At 39.9% G+C, this 11,616-nt stretch overlaps 1 protein-coding gene across 2 annotated transcripts; it reads right to left on the minus strand.

The window, feature by feature from the left end:
• Window positions 1-9,491: 9,491 nt before the first annotated feature.
• On the minus strand, window positions 9,492-11,370 carry LOC129763132 (E3 ubiquitin-protein ligase MARCHF1). Of its 2 annotated transcripts, none has more exons than XM_055761919.1 (3): window positions 11,155-11,370; window positions 10,855-11,084; window positions 9,492-10,765 (listed from the first exon to the last, which is right to left on the minus strand). In XM_055761919.1, the coding sequence occupies exons 1-3, from the start codon at window positions 11,260-11,262 to the stop codon at window positions 10,381-10,383; spliced, it is 723 nt and encodes a 240-aa protein (XP_055617894.1). In that variant the 5' UTR covers window positions 11,263-11,370; the 3' UTR covers window positions 9,492-10,380. The 2 variants fall into 2 exon arrangements, with proteins under 2 accessions (XP_055617894.1, XP_055617893.1); XM_055761918.1 differs by having other exon boundaries at window positions 10,843-11,084.
• Between the last annotated feature and the right edge of the window lie 246 nt (window positions 11,371-11,616).

Below are 11,616 nucleotides of genomic sequence, written 5' to 3' on the forward strand. Positions count from 1 at the left end.
CTTGTGTAGTAATTGCTTTCGATCAGGGCATTGGGCTCGAGACTGCAACTCTAAATTTAATTGTGGAACGTGTGGAAAACGGCACAATACGTTGATTCATCCCGGATATCCACTGGGGCAAAGCGATAGCATGAATTCCACCGTAAATAAGAGCAACGATATACGAGGCATGGCAACAAATTTGGCAACTGGAGGTACAGGAAGCACATTTGCTGATCAAACGGAAGCAACGGATGAATCGGCAGTTGGTTCATTTAGTATCGGGACCAAATCTGGACCTTCAAACATTTTTCTTTCAACGGTGGTATTGATTGTGCAGGATAGAGATGGTAACAAACATTTGGCAAGAGCATTGCTCGATAATGGATCTCAGGTGAATATTATGCGCGAAAGGATGTGTCAGATGTTGAAGTTAAAACGACGTGCGATAAATGTTCCAATTAATGGAATCGGCCAGGTTGAATCTCAAGCAAGACATGCATTTAATGCTACAATAAGTTCTCGATGACAGATTACACAATGGGAATGAATTTCTTGATATTTCCACGGGTTACTTCTGAGTTGCCTTCAGTTACCGTGCCAATTATTCGCTGAAGAATTCCTGAACAATTGAAGCTAGCTGATCCTGACTTTAATTGGTGCGGAATACATCGATGATTTTTTGAATGAAAACGGACTAAAACGGATTAATATGGGATCAGAGCTTCCCACTTTGGTTGAAACAAAACTTGGTTGGATTGTAACGGGTAAAACGAGTACTCAAAATAGGACATCTGTTCACTGTCATGCCGCGGCAACTCCGGATAATCTAGAGAGTCTGACTTTTTGAAATGTTGGAAAACTGAGATCTATGATGATCAACCGCCTTGATCTAAGCAAGAACAAGACTGCGAAGAATCTTTTATTAAAACTCACTCGCGTGCTGACGATGGTCGCTACATAGTAAGGCTACCCAAACATGCTCATTTCGGAAATATGCTGGGTGAATCAAAAATAAAAAAAAACACCCTATCGTCGTGCTGCCGCCCCCAAAGTTTACGTTATGGCGGGTTTACATTAGGGAGATCTATAGCTATAGATGGATTTATTCACGTGAAAGTAAGTGTAAACGGGTGAGAATAAATATTATACAATTATTCGAGGTATATATAACTTGAATAAATTCAGCATATGTAAACGCTTGTGAATTTCTCACTGGTGAGAAATCACTAAAGTTGGATGCAGTTCTACTTCAGGTGAATAAATTCATCGAAAATATGAATATATTCATTATAGAAGTTCACGCTAGAGTAAACGGTTGATGCGATTTCTATAAATCTCATCATATTTCTTCACATGAATATATCCCTAGTCTAAACCCACCCTTACAGTGTTTATATGTTTTATCACGAAAGCCATACATTTGGAAATTGTCAGCAATTTATCGACCGTCAGGTTCATTTCAGCCCTGCGTAGATTCATTGGTAATCACGGAGTTCCATCTGAAATTCATTCAGATAATGCCAAGATTTTTTCCGGCGTCAAGCATGAGTTATAAGGTTTATATAAGACGCTGAATGACAAGAAACTGTTCGCTATGATTGGAAACGAGCTAGCTCAACAAGGTATATCATGGCATTTTATCCCCCCACGGGCTCTAACTTTGGAGGCATGTGGGAACTGCAGCGCACTGTTAAAAGTGTCTTCAAAAAAGAAATCGGCTCGTATCACCTATCATTTGAAGATTTCTCTACTCTTCTCGTTCAGATTACAGCAGCACTTAATTGAAGGCCATTAGTTCCGCTTTCGGATGACCCCCTGGATGTTGATGTGCTGACTCCAGTCCACTTTCTTATTGGCTCTACAATGACGGCACTCCCCGAAACCGATCCGCGCGCCATCCCTACGAATCGTTTAATCCACTACCAGCAAAGGCAGCAATTATTTCAGCGATATTGGCAGAGATGGAGTAAGGAATACCTCACCTGCAAGTGATTACCAAAAACCGGCAACACATTTCCATAAATATTGGAAATTTGGCTGTTCTACGCGAGCATAATCAACCACCCCTATATTTGCCCTTGGCAAGAATTACTAAGGTGCATCCAGGATATGATGGAGTCGTTAGAGTGATTACAGTGCAAGTAATCCGTATTCGTGGAGCAACTTAATCTGTATCAGATTAGCAGACACGAAAATAATTTTAAATTGCTCAAATTTGGATGAAAATCATTGCTCGATGCTCTAATACTTAGAAAACAGTCCGAATTTAACGATTCTTCTATAAATCTTGTATGCATCCAGCAACATGTTGGACGAAATACGTGTAATTTTGTAATAGAGCCCATTAAAGACTGCATTTCTTTTGTTTGAATATACGTGCTGTCGTTTGAACAAAGGCTGTGTATGTGTTACTCATGATAGCGTCTCGCTATCATTCCTCGAACCGCTTCTGTTGATTGTCTCATAGGAATCGCAGTCGTTCGCTCTCTACATTTGCGAATATGTTGACCATGGATTATTGACACAGCTCAAGACATCCTAGAATAACGTTGTCCTGACTGCGCGCCAATTCATCAAACGACACACATAAGAATCCATCGAGGGGACTCTTTTGTTTGTTTCGTCTCCTCCAACCACCTAATATTAAAATATTAAATCAAAATGAGTAATGATGTTCCTAATAATTAAAGTAACTGTGGCGCACGTGCTCTTCAATCGTTTTTTTTTTATCAGGATTGACGACAATAGCGTGACTGTTATTTTGCATTCCGAGCATGGGTGTGATTAGAATAATTTCAATGATTCATTGTGCTCATCTAAAAAGGCTTCCAGCTCGCCGGCGATATTCCTAGTTTTAGTCGAATTGAGGTTACTTGCGTATGTGTAGGGTGAAATTCGATGAAGAGGACGAAGTGCCATCAACGTAAATAAATTCGTCCTGTTTAAAAAACGAACGACGAATCAATTATTTGGTATCGTTTATATAAAAATACATATATCGCGATAAAAAAGGAGATAAGGGTGAAAATTGGTTATATATGGTTAGAGGTTTTTGTTCAAGCCAAATTTATGCGAAAAAAAACGAAAACAAAGTTATTCAGATTTTATTTGCATGGGACCACCCTAATCGGTATCAAATATAAAGTAATAGGTATCCTAGCGGTATCATATATAGTTTACGACCTATTCTCATGCCTACCAAGTTTTTTGAGTATAATATCATTAATATCGGTCGAGCCGTTTCGGAGGAGTTTGACCACGAACATCGCGACACGAGAATATTATATATAAGACTAGCTGACCAGGCAAACGTTGTTCTGCCAAAAAAATATTTCTAGTGAATATTTTGGGTGTTTAATAAAACACACTAATGTATTGTAAGTGTGTTTGAATGTTTTAACGATCTTTAAAATAAATCGAATGTGACCGATAAAAAAACGAATTAAATGATTTGAACGAAAGGTTATATGATGTTTCTTGGTGTATTTCATTAAAGTAACTGACATGTTTGATCTCTTAAAAGTTAGATGTCATCTGAAAAAAGTAATATAAGTTTGTCGTAAAGTAGAAAAAATGAAATATAGAAAATCAATATTTATTGCTGTCTTGTTAGAAAATACGTGCATGTGATTTTCAACATGGCTTAGTTTATAACAGCTTGGTCTCGTTCATAAATTGGAAAACAGCGATACGCCAGCTTACTTCAATGGAGCTGATTAATCGGCCTGTTTGGAATCGCGTTATTTTAACGTTGTCATTCAATCGAGGAGTATTCACATCGGTAATCTAAGTTTGAAACACAGCCATATTGCTTCCTTTATTCATGGATGTTTTTATTACTCTTCACCGATTTGTAGAACTCAATATTCATATATGCATATGAGTGATCGGATTTTACAATTCGATCGAAATCGACTTTTACACTCTTAAATTCGTTCGCCTTGTCGCGAAACAATGGTCAAAATAAGTCATCCGTATTTGTGGTTCAATTTACTCTCTATCTGATCGACATAATTCCGGAAATAATTCTAAATTGTTGAAATTCGAATGAAAATTATTATTCGATTTCGTTTGGATGCTAAATTTGTTTTGAATGTGTTTGAATGCTAAATTTTGCGTGTTTATTCCACCCGAAAAACCAATACTATTTTTGCTGCATAGAAATGGAACATGGAGACCAATGTTGTTTACGTCGAATTGCGTGGCAAGGTTGTCACATTTGCTCAACTCGATTGGACTTGAGCTTGAACAGAATGCAAAATTGCGCTTTTTCCATTCAACAGAATACAACCAACAATATGTGAGGACGAATACGATCGAACTTCATTTTGTGTTTGAACACACGCGCAATGTCATGACAATGCATTGCGCTTTGGCCTGGCTATAACTAAAGCTGTGTCAGCGTTGCTCATGATAGTGCCTCGCAAGTGAATGTATTATTCCTCGCACCGCTTTTGTTGATTGTGTAGTAAGAATTGCAGTCGTTCAATCTCTACCTTCGCGTATATGTCGACCATAAATTGTTGGCACAGCTTACGATATCTTGAATTGACGTTTCTTGACCATGTCAAATCACCATATGATAAACATAAAAATCCTTCGAGCCCTCTGTTTGTTTCGTCGCATGTTCATAAATATTAAATCAAAATGAGAGATGATGTTCATAATGAATTAAGTATCTGTGACGGGGTCTCGTTGGTCTAATGTTTATGCAAGAGATTTTTCGTTAAAGAAACCCTTCTGACTTGCACTGTAGTCACGCGTATTCTTGAGCTTGCCACTCCAGAATACATTCAAGGCGTATTGTTCGTCATAGAAGTCTCAACTATTTACTCATAAAAATGACACAAGTAGTACTACGTTGAGAAGGCAAACCTTGGGAACGTTAGTGCCATTGAAGAAGAACATAGCGAGGGTCGTATGAACGGTGTGTGTCAACGATGAATTCCAGATTATTGTTTTTTCTTCGCATTAAATTTCTCGTGTCACCGTGCTATCATGATTCCAGCAGCGCTTGTGCTTTGGATCTACACACGTGCTCTTCAGCTGATGTTTTATCAGGGTTGATGGCAATAGCGTGATTGTCATTTTGTAATCCGAGCAAATGTGATTTGAAGAATTTCGATAACTCATTGTGCTCATTCAAAAAGGCTTCCAGCTCGTCGGAGATGCTCCCTGCTTTAGATGAATTGATGTTACTTGTGTATTTGTAGATGGATGTTCAATGAAGCGGGCGTTACGCCATCAGTCATTGAACAACTTAAATGAATTCGTTCTGTTGAAAAAACGAACAACGGTTAAATTATTAGAATATTTTTGACACAAAAATAATAAAATCGCAATTAAAAATATTTTTATTGTTATTATATTATTATTATTATTATTATTATAATATACAGGGTGGGCCATTTAAAGTGGAAGCATCTGGCAACCCCATAACTTTTGACAGAGATGTCAGATTAACAAATGCGTTGGAAGCGTCATTTCAGTACAATTTTAACCATGGAACAATACACACCTAAACAACGCGCTGAAATTGTTCAGCTGTACATTCAAAATAACTTCTCAATTGTGTTAACTAAACGTGCGTGGAAAAATAAAAATAAAGTTAAAACATCGCCTGGAGACAACACTATACGTCGATTATATGCCAAATTTATATCGTCTGGTAGTGTTGGTAATGCCAGTCATCTGTCCAGACAACGACCAAGACGTTTCGACGAGAATATTGATGCCGTTCGAGCCAGTGTTGCAGAGACTCCATCGACATCAGGTCGCCATCGTTCGCAAGAGTTAGGCATCGTTCGAACCACTCTCCGACGCATAATTCGTGTTGATTTGCCATACATGCGCTACATGCCATACAGCGGCTGCCACGACCAAATTATTGCGCGAAATGTTCCCCGGAAGATTAATATCGAAAAACGGCGATTATGACTGGCCACCGAGATCACCTGATTTGACGCCTCCTGACTTTTTTTTTATGGGGATATTTAAAATCCAAGGTATACACTGGTAAACCAAGGACCCTGGCTGCGCTGAAAGACAATATCCGACAAGAAATTGCTGCCATATCGGACGAAACATTGGGCAAAGTGATGGAAAATGCCGAAAAAAGGGCACATTTTGCGGTCAAGGCCAGAGGCGGTCATTTACGAGATATCATAATCAAAAAGTAATTGGAACAAATTTCCTTGGACCAAAATAAATGAATTTCAAAAAAAAAATTAAAATTCCACTTCTTTACTTTGCTATTGCAAAAACAAATCCTTCCACTTTAAATGGCCCACCCTGTATTTATTTAATAATTGGTGTCAAAATTTAAGGTTATATGCAGTCTTCCGAAAAACACTTACACATGTCCACGCGATGTGAAAATTCCATGTTTTTGTTTGAATTCAAACATGATTCTCGCTAGTGTTGAGTGTCTATCCCCAACACGAACAATGATACACAAACATAGACATGTGAAAACAAACACGATGTTTATAATTCAAGAACATCATGTACAAACATATCACCCGATGTCGCAGTATTCATTGCTTTCGTTTCGTTTCTTTTCATACACGGAAAGAAATTATTCATCCCAAAACATTTCTTCGTAGAATACTTTTTCACAGAAGCGAACTTGAAATTTAGTTCGCATTTCAAAAATTGCACGAACTAAGAGGCTATAAGTTCATGCACCGTGCTCCCGTGGCCGAGTGGTTAGCGTCATAACTAACATGCCGGGTGTTCGGGTTCGATTCCCGTTCTGGTCGGGGGAATTTTTCGTCAAAGAAATTTCCTCCGACTTGCACTGTGATCATGCGTATTCTAGAGCTTGCCACTCAGAATGCATTCAAGGCGTGTTATTTGGCATAGAAATCTCAACTAAGTACTAATAAAAATGACGCAAGTAATACTACGTTGAGACGGCGAAGTTCCTCTAGGAACGTTAGTGCCATTGAAGAAGAAGAAGAAGTTCATGCACCAAAATATATATTTTTATTAAGGCTCATATGGCGTCAGCCTAACGGGGCCGCGAGCTCAATAATTTGACAATGTTTGCTTACAACTATGTTAGTAATATGTAACCGATTACTCGCGGTTGGCTCGAGGTTAGTATTACAAGTGTTCTCATAATTGGGATGTTGCAGTCTTCAGTGCTCTGTACGTGTGCCCGACATGGGATACTTCCTATTGGGATGCAGCTGACCGTTAATCAGCAACGACCCCCTAGTCTGCACCCCATATCTAGCGTGGTGCGTCTTTTTCGACTCGAGGAATCCAGGATAGAATGATCACTAGCCGGCGCAATCATCAGCTCGTGTAGAGTTGTCATGAGCGGTACAACCTTTGGCTCTTGTTGAATCATCAGTGGACTGCACAACCTTCGGCCCGTGTATCTGTAAAGTGTGTGTATGTATTGCCGCGACTAAGTAAAAGTTTATAGATCGTTCATGCACATTTTGCAAGTCTGATTAAATAATCCTTGGTTTCGTTCAAAGAAAACATTCTCTGAATAGAAAGAAGCTTTCTATTTTTTTTTGCGTGCATGTTGGCCATTAAAGTCTGGGGAGCCGACTGCATAGCGGGCAACGTCGTACAAATGCTGACCAAAAAAATAAATACCCAAAAATTAGTTTTAGATGCAACCTTCAGCGGCACACAGCAGAACCAGCAGAGAAACTAAAACACACCATTAATTTCTCGATGTTATCACAAACTGAATGAAGGAAAAAACTAAAAGCTACACTTACACTGCACTACATATGCTATGTGTGCATGCGTGCGCATCATCCTTTCTTCTCCTCTTCTCCGCTCGTTTTATAGCTCGGGTCGCGATCGTCGCGAACAAGCAGTATTGGCCATTTGTATTCAAAGATCCAGCCAAAATTGTTGCTCCCGTGGTCGAGTGGTTAGCGTCACGCCTAACATGTCACTGCTGAATAATTCAATTTTAGTACTTGTTCAAATAGCTAATAATAGCGAATGTTACATGAATTCAATATATAAATTGATGCGTGCACTAAATAATGATATCAAATGTGAAAAACTCTCATATCAATCGATGTTTATTTTGTTCAGAACAGAAAAAGAGGTTTATTTTATTTGCCCAATATTTTTGATGAAGTACCCATTGTCATGATAGGAAAGCATTTTTTCCATGTCAACATACCAACACACCACGTGTTGAGTGGTGGTGGTGTGGTGTCCGATTCGCTTCTTCTACTCTACGCACTGCCGGTGCTTGGGGTGAAAATGCAAGAGAAACTGTACACCATGTTCGAACATCATGTGAAACATTGGGATTAAACATCGTATGTCCAAACATACCACGAATACAAACATGTCACATTTTCTAACATAGGTACGAAAAAATCATGTTTGTACTCAAACACAAAACTGTGAACAGCAGCGTGGACATGTTGATTCCGGACGCAGTGTTTTTTGTGAAACATGGAAGACTGGTTATATGTATGGTATGAAGTCAAATTTTTGGAAAAAAAATCCAGCCACACCTCACCAGACAACACCCCCCCCCGCCTTTAGAGAGGAGGAGTGGTTTCAAACTATCATAAGAACCTTTCCCGACCCCAAAAACCTCTACATACAAATTTTCGTGTCGATCAGTTCAGTAGTTTCCGAGTCCATAAGAATCAGACAGACAGACGGAAATCCATTTTTATATATATAGAAGATTAGCAGTATTACAAAGTACAAAATAAATGAAACGCAATGCCATCTATGCGTCATAGTTCGCATTTTGTTTTGGGTCCAGCTCTCTCAAACGGTTCCAAATGTGAAGGGAATATGGGGGTGTTTCTTTGCAAGAAATTTTACGGGCTGAAGTGCGCGTCGATTCTCTCGAAAACGATTTTTTTGCGCGCAGACATTAATTGCGTAAAAAAAGAATTCAGTGTACCGTCATTCCATGCCAAGTCGATATAATGGTTCTCAGAATTTCGTGAAAATTTGTGGTTTTGTTCCTTTTCGCTAATATTTGGCCCGTTTTTTTTTCATTTGTTCATAAGCGTGCCAATTTTCATTTTAGGGTGATTCAAAAATAATGTTTTTCCTTTTTGCTCCAAAAATGCCTTTTTGCTTTTTTTGTTCTATATAGTTTAATTGGTTAAAGATAGAGTGGATAATATTAGTAGTGTAATATTTTTTCAAAGAATACTAGCTAAATGGATTTGATATGATATGTCGTTCAAAACCTATACATTTTTTTGTAAAAAATGGAAAAATATATTTTTCGAACCACCCTGAGCACGCTTATGAAGAAAATTAAAAAATACGGGTCTATTATTCGCGATAAGGAACAAAGCTATAAATTTTCACGAAAATTTGAGAACCGTTAAATCGGTTTGGCATGGAATGGCTGTATAGACGTGCAACCGTATTACCGAGAATGGCGCTCGCAACATTTTTTCCCCCGAGAATCTTAGTACTAAACTACCAATAATGATGGTAAACATAAAACGGAACTCATCATTTATTATTATACAATATAAGGATTTTCTTTGTTTATATTAATTCGTCAGCTCACTACGGAATAACAGTGTAAAATTGGGAATGAAGGTAACATTTTATCCGGAATTCATTTTCCATGAGGCATCAGGTCATGAATATGCCAGCTACATCCATTGAGATATCAGAGCAGATCCTCGACATTTTACCATATCCATTGTTCCCGAACTCAAACAAGCCACAATGTAGTGGTCATAAACAAATGTGAACCGTGTTTGCAATTTGGCTTGGCCCGGACAGAAGCGAAAAGGTGCCAGGCCGGCTCCAAATCACCCATCAACAAATTGCAACAATTAGGGTCCATATCCGTATCACCGAACGGCGATGAATTATGATCTCGCGAATTTCTGCTCGCGCAACTGTCACGTTATTTACCAGGACAACTCCTCTCTAACAGGATAAATATTACACACGCATGCAGCTCGTAAATTTATCAACCCGTCACGATGTGCTGCCCAGGCGAATGCGCGACACCGCAGCACCGCAAATTTACAACATTGACGTGTGGTCAAATAGAGCGGGAGCGCAGTTGAAGGATTGACCCCGAGTTTGGAGGGGGGCGGAAGAGGTGAGTTTGAGTTAGCATATACCCCACCGAACGTGAATGTGTCCCATTGCATATGTTTTGTGCGAGTAGCAGCAAGCGCAAAACTGCGCATCATAAATTATGAATGCAATAAATTTCATTCGGGTGCATTTCGCTCACGCTTTTCTTTGTTTGTTTCTGCGGTAAGGATGCTTCTGTTGGAGTGCAATTTCGTTCACTCGTCTTCACGAACCCAGCCGGGTATAATGGGAGCGTCTCGCGTGATTCATCATTCCGCTTGTTACGCGGGGTAAAACAAAAAGTTACAACATTTTTAACGAGTTTGTTGTAAAAATTTAATCCCACTCCGGAGCGTCGTATTCCGCCAGCAGCATGTTCTCAATCTCGGATTGATTTTCCCCGAAAAGGGCATAATCCTCGTTGAAGTACCCAACAAATTCCTCGTCGTGGGTCAGGATCCAGTACTGTCGCACCAAGTTGTACGCCTTCAACGCTCGATTCATTATCCAGCGGGTAAAATAGAAATTGAAAAAGGATGCCCCAATCGCCAGTGCCAGAACCGGAGGGACGCTTGGCTGCACCTCTTCCTGGACCATCGCTAGCATCGCTGCATTCTGCAGTACCGAAATGCCGAACAGAACCATGAAATTGAGCACATCCCGCACCATAATCCAGAAGTAGCGCCTTCGGACGAAATTCACTGCCAGCTGCCAATTGGTCCTGTTCATGAGAAGGGAGAGTGGCAACAGAAAGTCAAGCGTTAATCGATTTCCATTCCATCAATCCCATCACCGTACAGTTTCACTAACAGCTTCCTCTCGAAGTCGAAGCGAAATTTGGTCCGGCAGATTTCGCACCGTTGGCTGCGCTGATAAACGGTCCAGGTTCGCAGGCACCGCTCGTGGATGTGACCAATCGTTCCCTTGCACTCGCATACATTTTCCATTAGCAAATCGTCACTCAACCGACAGATCCGGCAGAATTTGTTACCGGACGTCCGGTGCAATTCTTCACAAGAAACACTGTCCGATGAGGCTCGCTAGAGATTTTATGTTTTGGAACAGGGCGCTGTAAAATTTCCGTGAAATGCCAAAACTATCAACACTAACCTCAAGCTGCGAAAGTTGGCTGGATCTCCGACGCTCGCTGTGCACTGACCAAAACAAGCGAACGGCCTGGATTCCGGACAGCAGACTGGATTCCCGCGGCTGTGCCATAAATTTGACAATCGATGGATGGTACTCTTCGCTTCCTAATTTTGACGCTTATCCGATGCTATTTTGAACATTTTGTTTTCACTGAAAATTTTGTTATATGCTGCCAAAAGAGGGTACGATCTCAATGAGGTTTTTCATCCGTCCGCCCACTTTGATGGAAAAACAAAAGCAATTGGATGATTGCTAGCAATGAGATTCACAGATGCGACCCCCTTTCGGGTCATAACAATTTTTGGTTCCTAATATACTCTTTCCAGTAACCAGACAATAACCTCTCACTCTGCCTTCATCGTCCTACAACATGTAACATTACTGAGTCCATTGGCCCACATGTGGCGGAACCCATAAACCATG

This window comes from Toxorhynchites rutilus, chromosome 1, assembly GCF_029784135.1.
Source record: "Toxorhynchites rutilus septentrionalis strain SRP chromosome 1, ASM2978413v1, whole genome shotgun sequence".
NCBI classification, from domain to species: Eukaryota; Metazoa; Arthropoda; class Insecta; order Diptera; family Culicidae; genus Toxorhynchites; species Toxorhynchites rutilus.